General features: G+C 32.4%; 2 protein-coding genes across 2 annotated transcripts; both read left to right on the plus strand.

Moving 5' to 3' along the window:
* Window positions 1–2,431: 2,431 nt before the first annotated feature.
* On the plus strand, window positions 2,432–6,094 carry LOTGIDRAFT_169904 (hypothetical protein; the record flags this gene model as incomplete). Its single annotated transcript, XM_009068524.1, has 5 exons — window positions 2,432–2,459; window positions 3,700–3,843; window positions 4,043–4,183; window positions 5,473–5,542; window positions 5,983–6,094. 5 exons carry the CDS (start codon window positions 2,432–2,434, stop codon window positions 6,092–6,094), a joined length of 495 nt encoding a protein of 164 aa, XP_009066772.1.
* A 2,557-nt stretch (window positions 6,095–8,651) lies between these two features.
* LOTGIDRAFT_169905 (hypothetical protein) lies at window positions 8,652–13,008 on the plus strand (the record flags this gene model as incomplete). Its single annotated transcript, XM_009068525.1, has 5 exons — window positions 8,652–8,772; window positions 10,034–10,306; window positions 10,341–10,409; window positions 11,576–11,648; window positions 12,543–13,008. The coding sequence occupies 5 exons, from the start codon at window positions 8,652–8,654 to the stop codon at window positions 13,006–13,008; spliced, it is 1,002 nt and encodes a 333-aa protein (XP_009066773.1).
* Window positions 13,009–13,859: the final 851 nt, after the last annotated feature.

Consider the following 13,859-nt stretch of genomic DNA (forward strand, 5'->3'; position numbering starts at 1 on the left):
AATGTCAAGCTATTACAAACTTCATCTTCACAATATCAAGCTATTACAAACTACATCTTCACAATATCAAGCTGTTACAAACTACATCTTCACAATATCAAGCTATTACAAACTTCATCTTCACAATATCAAGCTATTACAAACTCCATCTTCACAATATCAAGCTATTACAAACTTCATCTTCACAATATCAAGCTATTACAAACTACATCTTCACAATGTCAAGCTATTACAAACTACATCTTCACAATGTCAATCTATTACAAACTACATCTTCATAATGTCAAGCTATTACAAACTTCATCTTCACAATGTCATGATCTATTTTGACCTTTCGTGACCTTTGACCTGGATTACCTCAAAGAATCGGGACTTACAGATAGTGCCGATTCACACTTATGGGCTTTTGTCAATTTCTAGTTGATATCAATGAATTTTATACACATTTTGTTCCCTCTCGGGTGACAATACCCCCCTTCTCCCTCTGGTCTATAGGCCTACAACCGAAATTTGAAGGTAAAACTGCCCTTTGTTGAGACAAGGTCAAGCAGAAGTTTGAGTAGTCTGCAACGTCAATTAATATTTGGACTAATGTTTTCAAAATTATCTCCCTTTCAATGTGTTTTATTACCCTAAATAAATGGTTGGTAGTCTATATGTTATTGTTCAACCTTGTTGAAGTGGTAAACGCAACCATCGAGTTATTTGGTTTTTTTGATGCACATCTCTATTTCTCTTTTGAATATTCACCATTGAGGTATTGAGATTGTGAAACATTTTAATTTCTGAACGTCTCCAATTCACTTTCGAAAATTCGAGGTAAATTGAGAAGTATCTTGATATATTTGCGAATCTCAGCCTAAAAATTAGACGGTTTACCCCCTGAAGTGATTTGCCACGAAAAATGTATCAAAGCAACACTTCTGTGAATGCAATTTTCCTACAAATAATAGAGTCAAAATGAAGTCGAGAGGACAACTTGTCAATGTCAAGCTATTCCGAACTTCGTACTTATACCTTTGACTGCAGTAGTTAGTAGTCGGATCCCTTTGTCATAAAGACTTTAACAAACACTTTATCTTATTTTTTGCAGACTTTCTCTCTATTGAGGCCTCTGATTAGCTATTTTTTGGTTTTTACGTACAATCCAATTAAATGGTTGCATTAACAAACTTCTGTAACACAAGAAAGGTGGCTTTTGCAGTCAAGGTATAAGACGTAATAGCTTGACATTTGCGAGTGAAATAAGCGAAGTCTACCCCTCGACTGTATAGTGGTACCCTATGCGAGAACAGGAACATTGTAGAATATCTGATGTCTTATTGGACTCATTAATGGCTCAGCTTTGTACAGATACCAAAAGGTATGCCAAAGATGGATTTTGTCATGAAAATATTCAAAAAAAAACTAGCTACTCAAAGGTGAATCGTCGCAACTCCGACAAAAAGTGACATTTTATGTCTGGTCCTAAACGTGTCAACATTCGATTGACGTTTCTAGGAAACATCAGATGAGGGGCCCTAACAGGGGCAACAAAATTCTCCACGGGGCTTGGGGCACAGGTCATTGTTTTCACTTTTTTCATGTAAAACAATAGAAACGCCACTGCTTCCCATCAGTATATCACGTCCAAGAAAAGGGAAGAGCAACATGTGACATGCTAAGGCAAAATGAACTTTCGCTTAATGATGTTGCTAAACAGAACATGTATCCCTATAAGCATGGGGTGTATTGCTGTTGGACAACTACGTGAAAATGCTATGTGGAGGATAGTGTATAACAGAATATACTGTCTATTTATAAACCGGGAAATCTATCAAAAACAATATAGATATTCTATAGTCAATAGTATTATTAAATATCTGTATTGAAAGAAGTATTGAAGGAGGAAAATGAAAGTTTATGAACCACGCTATAGGACATGAATCATGAAGTAGGAAATTTCATATAGTTGGTTTACTTTATTGACAATAGTAAATAACCACACGTTCTGTTTTCCGTGATGCATAAACGTTCGTGTGCATTATGGACAATAATTAAACGTTTTGATATACATTTCGCTTTATGAAAACACTTTCACGATATTACCTGTGGTTATAGGTGGGAAGAGGAAGGAGTTCTACTGTTATTGCCCTGTTAGCTTGAAATAACATAACCGCTATTTGGAACCAATTTAACTGTGTTTTAGAACTGTGAAGAACAGCACTCCTTGGTACAGTTTCCAACCAATTTCCAAACATAACCGCTCAAAATGTGGACATTACCTGTGATACTTACCAGTGTTTTATTGAGAATTATAGATGGAAATAACAGTAAATATTATTTGTATTGATAATTTTAGCGATCCGTTATACGTCTGAAAACTGAATTTTGCAATCATTTGTTTTGTAAATCAAATGGGTCTTCTGTTCAATGCCATATTTTTGTAATCATGTTTTCGACAACTACTTCCATGCAAGGTTTGTCTACTTTTGATTAAACCTTCATGGGAATAATTCAAGACTTGTTGTACTCTTAGTTGTTGGTCAAGAACTCTTTGGTTTGGGAGTCCGTTTATGTCTTTTATTGTTGTATAAATTTTCGTTTTAGTTGACATGTGTGAAAACAAGGCACTCACCACGAACTCTGTTTTCCTTAAAAGAAATAGCAAGACTGCTCCTACCAATTGCTGGTGTCAAATAATATCAGAAACTGAAAGCTTGATTCAAGTTATATCCAATGTTATTGAGTTTAGAGGACACCAATACAAGTTATCTGTTTCTTATGGAAATTTTACGAAATCACCTTAGAAATAGAATCAAATGACTGGTCTCTCTCTGATGGTCTAGAATTTGAAATTAAATTTTTTTCGAAAATAGGTAGGACAATGTTTTCATTATCATTAAAATATACTACCTCTTAGAATGGACTTAAAATTTAAAGTCTCGAACATAGTCAAAAAGAGTATATATTCATCAGTCGGACTAACCAGGCGCTATGACTAAATAGAATCTCTATATAAGACGATACATCCATTAAACTAAATGAATTTAGTTGTATGGATTTATTGGATTATAGAGGGATTCTATTGTTTATCTGTATCTTTTTAGAATCTAATATTTACTTGGTCACAAGTTTTGATAAAAGCTTATAATTAAAATAAAGAAGCTTGGTTTTGGTATTTTGAACTCAATGGAATTTTCCGTTTCCGGTTTGGTCAAGGATTTTGAAATTCTGAACTGATTCAAATCACAAAGATAAATGAGAATTTCTGGGATTCTTAATTGTATAACTAGAGATTAGAATTTACCATAAGAATAAATTCTTTCCAATTTCGAATATATATTTAACATTTGGATAGAATACTTTGAAGGGACAGGTTCGCCATTCGTTTAACCAATCATGCCTTAGTCTCAGATTTTACTTCTACCTCTTTTAGCTATGCTAATCAGTAATAGTGTTCACAGCCTTTGAGCCTTCAAATCCATGTGTGTCCAAAATTATCCGCGCTTGAAAGTTAAAATGACGACTCGTCATTTCTTGACACTCTGCGATATATACAAAAGACAATTATATGCTATTATCGTGCATTTTTAGTAGTTTTGAAGACTATTCATGAATCAAATCAACCTCTCGAAATGACAACCAAGATCTTTTAAACTGTAATTGAAATTACCAACAACGTTTTCATTACTTCTACATTTAAATATTATTTTGTAGGTCGTATCAATATAACTTGTCAATATCCAATTGCGCCATCACCAGATACCACACCAGTATTATCAGTTACACAGAGTTCCAAGACCGAAATTATAAATACTCAGAAAGTTGACTTGACATGTCAGAACAATACAGACGAGCTCGGTAAATTGCTACTAACGTTGAATTTATCGAAAAAAGACGAAAATACTTGGCTACATAGGATTTTTTTTGACTAATTTGTAGTGTCCAGAACTATTTATTCGAGACCCAAATCAAATCCTCAAAAATAGCGAATCAAGGCCTTTGATTGAAATTACCAACAACGTAAATATTACTTCTACATTTAAATATTATTTTGTAGGTCGTATCAATATAACTTGTCGATATCCAAATGCGCCATCACCAGATACCACACCAACAACTTCGTACACAGAGAGTTCCTCAACAGAAACTTATACTCAGAAAGTTATCTTTACATATCAGAACAATACAGACGAGCTCGGTAAATTTGTTACTAACGTAGAATTTCTAGAAAATAAGACAAAAATACTCGGGTACATAGGAATTAGTTTGACTAATTTGTAGGTTATTTCTATGTTGACGTACTTACAACTTACTAAATGTTTCTTAACATATTTAAAATAACAAATATTTTCACTGTTAAAATAGTACTCAATACTTCTTGAAAAATGTATATGAGTTTCAACTGTGAAAGCATATTTAAATAGGTTTCCTAAGCTCCATTATATTCTTTCTAATGTACTGGTATATCGAAAATTCAGTTATATATCTATTTCTGAATATTGTATAATTATATATTACAGTTATTTATCTATTTCTGAATATTGTATAATTATATATTACAGTTATAGATTTCTCTTTGAATATTGTATAATTATATATTACAGTTATAGATTTCTCTCTGAATATTGTATAATTATATATTACAGTTATTTATCTATTTCTGAATATTGTATAATTATATATTTCAGTTATTTATCTATTTCTGAATATTGTATAATTATATATTACAGTTATAGATTTCTCTTTGAATATTGTATAATTATATATTTCAGTTATAGATTTCTCTCAGAATATTATATAATTATATATTTCAGTTATAGATTTCTCTCTGAATATTGTATAATTATATGTTTCAGTTATAGATTTCTCTATGAATATTGTATAATTATATGTTTCAGTTATATATTTCTCCCTGAATATTGTATAATTATATATTTCAGTTATAGATTTCTCTCTCTGAATGTTGTATAATTATATATTTCAGTTATAGCTTTCTTTCTGAATATTGTATAATTATATATTTCAGTTATATATTTCTTTCTGAATATTGTATAATTATATATTTCAGTTATAGATTTCTCTCTGAATATTGTTTAATTATATATTTCAGTTATAGATTTCTCTCTGAATATTGTATAATTATATATTTCAGTTATAGATTTCTCTCTGAATATTGTATAATTATATATTTCAGCTATATATTTCTCTCTGAATATTGTATAATTATATATTTCAGTTATAGATTTCTCTCTGAATATTGTATAATTATATATTTCAGTTATAGATTTCTCTCTGAATATTGTATAATTATATATTTCAGTTATAGATTTCTCTCTGAATGTTGTATAATTATATATTTCAGTTATAGAGTTCTCTCTGAATGTTGTATAATTATATATTTCAGTTATAGATTTCTCTCTGAATGTTGTATAATTATATATTTCAGTTATAGATATCTCTCTGAATATTGTATATTATATATTTCAGATGTAGGATTGTTAGGTGGATTGATTAGTTGTATTATTGTAATAATAGTACTCATTATAGTCATAATTTAGTATGTAGACCCTTTCTTTCACTTAGATTACTCACCACCATTCTCTGAATTTCCCCTTGTCTACAGACCACAATATCCAAAACTTCACCATTTTCGGAGGTCAATCGTGCCTTGGTCTCAGAAGTAGGAATTGTTTAGCTTAACTAATCATTAATGGTGTAAGCAGCTTATCTTTTACCATTCCAATTTTCAATCAGACGTCTATGGTTCCTGCAATTTCACTAAAACTAAGCGTTTTATGACGCAAAATTTGCTTGTATCACATAAGACCTTTGTGGGATGACGTCATAAAACACCTAGTTTTAATAGAATTGCTAGAACCACAGACTTGAAAATTGGAATGGCGCAAATTGATGCTATCATTGTCCCCGATACACATAGAAAATTTAGAAAACCTTTTTACAATCCCTTTGATTTATATGAATTTTATTATATTCTAGCATTGTTATACGTCAGCACCAGAAGGAAAAATTATACAACCAACAATCAACAGTCCTACCTCCTTCGGATACTGAATACAGCGGTGTATACTTGACACCAACAGGTCCTTAGCCAGTCGGAGAACATTGAGAACCAGCGTGTTGCTTTGAATTACGACAGAGGAAATTATTTTAACACATTGTTCTGTGCTGCATCTAAAAAAACTCTAAAAAATAACAATATAATAATTAGTTTTCCTATGAATAAAATATATGTGTTAATTTGTCTTGTATTTCTTCTACGCAATACGTGTTTTAACGTAGTTATTCTCTTCGTTCCCGAAAATTTCATTTGTTACTGTTTTGAACCAATTTTGTCGAATTCTTACACTCTAAAATTGGTGAAAGGTGAAAGTGTAATAGTTCCATTAACTTTTATCAATAGTAATTTTTGAATTTGGTCGTTTGCAACGATTAAATTTACGTCAATCTTATAGACTTCAGAATTATCTCCCTTTCTCTGAATTGGAAACAATAATCATATGACTTGCTGTAATATTATGATGCAGTGCATTACACGTAAAGAAAATGGAACATGTTTTACTACTAGCCTTGTTGAAGAGGTAAACGCAACCATCGAGTTTGTTTTTGGGGCTCATCTCCATTTCCCTTACGAATATTCACCACTGAGTTTAGTCAAGTATGTTATATTTAGCTTTTAATGAATATTTATTTATATCGGGTTTACCTGAATATGATGAGGATAATATAATTTATTATATCTATGATGTAATTATCAGGTCCAAATATTATGAACTTAGCTTTTATATTTTATAATTAAAATGAGATAAAAATTGTTTTTTCACCCGATATATAGCTTCTGAAATGCTGTGCCACGATTATAATTATGTATATATATAAGTGTGTAAGCAATAATTTGAAGTGCCTATATAACTTCCTGTAATATGTTTCAATACTCATACGATTCTTCACTATCGTTCTTGACCTTTCTCGGTGACTAAACTATCTTAATTTAGCGATTAAGTTTCTTTGATGGTGGCGCGTTTCCCGTTTAGGTCATAACACTAGGAAAATAACCGAAGTTGATTCATTTGTCTCTTAAACAGTAACAAGAAAATTAAACGGAAACGATAGGTCAGTAGCAAAATAAACCCAATTCGCTTTTCATGTACACTGTGACAACAAAAAACTAGTTTTTGACTTGCACAAATCACAAATATAATCACATTTGTATTACGTATTCATAAACACATAATATAGTGTGTTGAAAAGATGACTTTCTTTTGTTATTATTTCTATATGTTAAGTCGGGTATAACATAATTCACTGTCTATTTATAAACCAGGAAGTTTAAAAGAAATATAATATAGATCTTCAATAGCCATTTTGTATCTTGTATAAGTTGAGAGAGGAACTACAAATTGAATTGTGTCATGTATAGGACAGTGTTGGTGTAACGAAAGTGTGCTATAGACACTGTGCTTCAATTAGGAATATTCACATCATTCTTGGACGGTATTATTCTGTTGATGTTTATAACGAGAATGAAGAATAGACAAACTTGTTCTGTGTTCTGTGATGCATAAATACTCGTCGTCTTCACGAACATTAATATCACTTGTGTAATTTTACCAGTCGTTATGTAGAAACAGTAAGATAAATTGGGAGTCTTGTGTTCCTGAATAAAGTTCTATATCTAATGATACACAATCTCTTTTCGACATTAAAACGTGAAACAGACTACATGTATATGTCTTGGTAGACACGCCGGTAACAATGTGGAACACAATATTGCTTGTAAAAATTGTTGTCAGTGTTTGTTGGCGAATGGTAGAGGGAAACAACAGTAAATATATTTTCATTCATTGACATTGCCTTTATATATTTTTTGATACTGACACCTCTCCGCCCTTTCATCATCTCTCAAAATCTGAAAGAAAATGCAATTTCAGACATTAAATTACAAATCCAGAACAAAAATTTGACAAAAAAAAAGACATGCTAAACCAAAATAAGGGAGGGAGAAAGAGGATTTTTTAAAATAGCACTGACAAGATTTATGCAATCATTGACATTTAATGGTTTAGATCAGTGGATCCTATATTTTCTGAAAGATTTACTTCCCTTGGAAAATAAAACCTATAGCAACTTATATTGTATTTGAATTATGCAGACAATTTCTTTGTGAAATGCCCACTGTTATAAATAGTCTGGAGAATAACAATGGGTCTACTGAAAAATTTATCCAATCGTTCATACACTTTCAGTTCGGTTAATTGATCCTACCTGCTTAAGCAAAAGTTATTAAGTTAGTTATTCCCTGTTCGGAAGGAATGTAATACTGATAATGTTTAATGAAACATTTTGATATATTTCTTTTGATCATTCTTTTCCTTAACATGATTAGATGGATGTTGGTATTACCTTTTTTACAAACCCAAATATAATTTCTTATTGTTTTAGTTGGTATGTGTGAAAACACGACACTCACAATGGACTCTGTTTTTCTATCAAGAGTTAACAAAAATGATCCTACCAACTGCTGGTGTCATATAATATCAGAAACTGGAAGTTCAACTCAAGTTACATTCAATATCTCTAGTTTTGAAGGTCATCAATACAAGTTCTCGGTTTCTTATGGAAATTTTACCAGTTATTTTGAAAACATAATGTCTCCAGATATTTTCTACACTATCAGTGGATCAGACCAGTTAAAGATAAAACTAAAAGAAAACAACTGTTCTATAAATGATAGTTTAGAATTTGGAATTAGAATTTATTCAAACCAAGGTAAGATGATTTTAATTAACCTAAAACAGATGATATTATTGTTTAACCGAAAAACACATTCAGACCGAGGTAAGGCGGATTTATTATATATATCGTTATATATTACAGTCTGAGCAAAGTTGGCCATAGTTTGCTTTTGAGTTTCTTTAGACTTCAGAAATAAAATACTTTTATCAATTACATAAAATATACTTTTGTTCTTTGATTGTCTCGACACTTTTCTGGGAACACTATTACATTGGAAATAATTCAAGTGCAACTTTTTCACACATTCATCTGTACAATAATAACTCTAATACTTACTTTGAATTATGTGTTTAAAATCATTAGTAAGTAGCTGATAATTTGATAAAAGTTCTATTCAGTAGTAGGTCTTTACAAGTCTTCACCATTCGGCGGGTTCGTTTTGCCGCATTGCCCAACTTACCGCATCGTGTCCAACTGCACAAAAACAACTTGTAAAATGGTTTCTGGTGAAATCCGGAATGGCCATTTGTTTCTCAACAATCGCAGGTTCGTCGAGTTTTGTGTCCAACTGCCGACGGTAGTGTGGAGCCAATCAACCCCAGCTTCTACCTTGTCCATCAGGACATTTTGGGACTTATCTGGAACCAATGGGGGTTGAGTCACTGCCGAATTATGGGGAACATCTAATACGAGAATTTTAAACTCACTTGATAATTCTGATTTACCATTCAGAAGATTTTCACTTTCAGACATTTCACTTGCCAGTTTTTCTAGCACGTGGGCGACGTTATAGGCATTCAGTAGAAGGACATAACTCTTACAAGTTATGACCAATTTTATTTATTGAACTTGTCTTGTTTCGTTTTATGGACTTATTTTTTTTATTCTGATCGTTTGTACTTGGTATTTATTTTATTCCTGATTTTACCATAAAACTATAGTTTCGGTTTCCCTTACAGGTCCAAATTATAAATAAAAAGAAAATCTATGCGGGGTAACAGATTAAAATATTTCGTTTCATGTGAAGCAAATGGCCTTTCCGGATTTTATCAGAAACCTTTTTGAGTTTTGTTTTACAAGTCGTTTTTGTGCAGTTGGGCTCGATGCGGCAAGTTGAGCAATGCGGCAAAACGAACCCATCATTCACCATCTCGGTGCATATAACTCAAACTTAAAAAAAATTCAAAGTAATTTTTAGATTGGGAAGAATAATTATAATTATGAAGATTAAATTTATACTTATAACATTACTGTGCTGAAAATTTTGAAATCATTTTTATTGACTATTTTCTAGAAAATATCAGTATAACTTGTTACAATCCAAATGTCACTACAGCAGAACAAAATACTACAATCACTAGTACAAGTAGAGTACCAACTACAAGTACAGTTACAACTACCAGTCCAAACACATCCACAAGTCCAGTAACGACAACAAGTCCAGTAACGACAACAAGTCCAGTAACAACTGAACCGTCGGATACTGCACCATCTGGTACATCTGTAGAAATATCTTCAACTGAAAAAGCTTCAAAAGGAACTACCAATAGTACTACGGATGGTCTAGGTAAAAAGTCAAATTACTGCAACTTTTATTTTAGATAATCTTTTTGTCACTTTAAGTCTAAGTTTTATTCTCCAATCTTCATTTTTAGGAAAAGGTCAACTGGGTAAGAATTGAAATGTTATGCTCTATTATGTCAAATTTCGATCACGAGACTAATTCCGATAGTAGAATCAGAGTATTTATGCCATTTTCAGAAATAATGCACTAAAATTATCGAAAAAGAATTATTAGATTAATTCTAATATCTCCACCAATACTGTCACCCCAATCAGTAATTGCTAATAACATTTAACAATGCAAATGTAAATGTAAATTCGAAACAATATCGTAAATGCCATGACAGTGGTCATTTAGGGGTCAATTCCACTTCCAAAATCGCTTTGGATGTATTCTCCGATTTATGAGATTAGATAAATCTTCCAAGGGGTGACCCCCCTGACCTCCAACATATCTAGTGCACTATTAAATCCAGAAAGGGGAGTCGGGGACGCTCGGATGCCACCTCCGTCAATGAAATCCTCACTATGCCACTAGACATGAATCTTGTATTTCGATTCTGAAATACTTGAATGAGCCATAAAATAATTTTCATCTCATGACGATACGTGTAATTTGTGTTGAAACGTTATGTGTTTAATATTTTATTAAAGTGTGCTGATTCCATAATATTACCTCATGTTTGTGATTTGTACTCCTCACTTCTAAATAACGTTCAAGTATAATATCGAACAGGTATATTTTTGATCAATCCTGAACGGACATCTTGAAAGATTTTCTGTGTTTGTTTTTATGTCATGTAATTTGAGCACATTTGACAAATTATTACACGTGTCTGAGTAAATGTTATTGTTTGTGAACTGTATTTATTTTAAGTTGGTAAATGGTCGAAAACTTGTCAATACGTCTAATAATGACGTAGTACTCGGAACTTCGGTCCTCGTCCAACGATCATTATTAGACTTATTGACAAACTTTCAACCATTAAACTTTAAACGAGTGTACGAGTTTTTTCTCGAGGAATATAAATTGAAAAACTTAACCTGCAGGCGGGACCGAATTCAGTTTTGCATTTATTATCCTACTGTACATCATTTGCAATAATAATATTTCCACAAATGAATTAAATATTTCGTGCAGTATAGTAAGATAAGACCAGACCTGCTTCAAATTCAAAATATTAGCAAATTAGTCCAACACGATTGATCATTGATGTGCTCCTATTCCAATTACACTAGTTTGATGTGGATACTTGATTTTACTGCATTTTAGGTATAGGTTTGATAGCAGGTATAGCTGGTGGCGCTGTGGTATTGATCATTCTAATTTTCATATTGATCATTTGGTAAGTAATTGTTACTCAGTTTATTCCCTTCGATATCATTCTTCTCATTCATGTCTGTTATCAATTCTTACATCCTTCACCTCATTACCCGATTACCAGGTAACACGTCTTCCTGTCATTCTCTGGTTCAGTTAAGTACAATTAGACCAAACTTTCGTTCCGTTTTTATGGGCTTTTATTTTTAATGTGGCCACTTCAGTTAGGGTCTACAGACTGAGCTAGCTCTTAAACATTCGTCTTAATAACGTTTTTGACGTCATCTGCTTTAACCAATCAAATCTTTCACACAATGTCAGCGCTAGAGAGGGCAGGAATTTGATTTGTTGAAGCAGGGTTAGGTTAAAAGGTTATTTGACGAATGTTCAAAAAGGCCGTCTTTAGACCCTGACTGAAGTGGCTATATTAAAAATAAAAGCTAATAAACACGGAACAAAAGTTTGGTCAAATTTTAATTAGACTATCTCTGGTTCATCATCCATTTTCTATCAAAACTATTTTCTCATTATCGTCTCCCTCTTCCTTATTGTGTATTCATTGGCGCCAGAACACTTTCTGTTTGTAACCTTAGTGTAGGTGACTCTAATCATGCATGACTGTTTTAGCTTGTCGAGAAAGGGTCGTTAGATATTGTTTTTTGTGTTGCACCGTCTTCGATAACCTTAATTCATTCTCACCACAGATGTTATGAATGTCTTCTTTACCACTCTTTGTGGGAAGGGGGCGGTTTTCTGAAAACGTGTTTCATCGTCCTTGTTCCGCATATTTTATAAACCAACCACGACAATTCACAACCAGAGTATATTCCTGTTCCTAAACATCTTTTTCATTGTCCTTATCGAGATGTTAACCATTCAGCATATTATATTGAACGTCTTATTAATATATATCTTTTAGTCTTGTGAGACGTAAACGACGAGAGAAAGATCAATACGATCAACCCTCCCCAGCAAGACCTTTACCGGATGCTGGATATGTTACTGTAGACATTAGTCAACATGACAAGGATAATAATTCGTCTCCGAGTGCTGTTGTTATCGAAGATAGTGCTGATTCTGTGTCATCAAGGCAACCAGCCACAAAACAAGGAGGCGATGGTCCAATTCAAATGGAAATTATAGAGAATGATCTCTACGTGAGTTCTGATGACGTCATGAATTACGAATCGAACGATGATAGTCATATCAATGGGATACCGGAAGTCGAATATGCCGTTGTAAATAAAAAACCGGATAAGCCTTTGAAAGAGACGTCTGTAGATAGTGGTGTCTCTATGTCTTCAAATGAACCCAATAGTGATCATGACCAGAAGTTTGTTCTTGGACCTCAAGGCGATGAATATACGCTTGTTACTAAAACTTAGAAAAACATTAATGACAAGCTATTTCTAAAAAAAGAGCTCACTGATTTTTTTTACTCTCGCTGTGTACAAATGTAATCTCTGCAATTTACTTTTAAGTTTTTGTATAATTAATTTTGTTATAATTATCATTTTGTTTAATAAATATTCAGTTGAAAATACCACAAACCTCCAATGACCAAGATGGTGTCTAAATCAGAGACATGGAGTTGTAATACTTATTGCTTACTGTTTACAATCCAATTAAATGAGGTGTTTTTCAATTAAAACTTTTGACAGTCATAGAACGTGGTTGTCCATTAATCCTATGGTTAGTAAAAGGGTTAGCTTTTCATCATTATTCCTCTGAGTTGTTTTGACAATATGGAATATCTAGAAGGATTTACCAATTCACAGAACTTTTTTTTTTGACTAATCAATTTAAATTCGCATTTCATACAAATTCAGTAGCATTTTAAAGTATGCTCCAGATCGATATGGTTATTTACAAGTCAGTGGAATCAGAGAAGAGGGCATTATGAAGCAGTGGGGGTAATGGGTTGATAGGCAGGAACAGAAACAGGAATTCGCACTAGTCAAAGGATCTATGGAGTGTTAAGGTAAATTATCACATCTAATGTATATACAGTTTATTCTAAAAGCCAGCAATACATGTCGTGCAATACATAATTCACTCGAGTGTAAGATGTAGGCGTCTATCTGCCCTGGTCACGTGAGCGAAGCTCGTGCATGAAATATACTTCAATGAGCATGCGCAACCTACATTCATAGTAGACGTTCTGTCCAGTCTGATAGCAGACGACACATTCCATATATTAACATTGATTATATTATTTTTTTTTTTTTTTTTTTTT

This window comes from Lottia gigantea (assembly GCF_000327385.1).
Source record: "Lottia gigantea unplaced genomic scaffold LOTGIsca_90, whole genome shotgun sequence".
NCBI classification, from domain to species: Eukaryota; Metazoa; Mollusca; class Gastropoda; family Lottiidae; genus Lottia; species Lottia gigantea.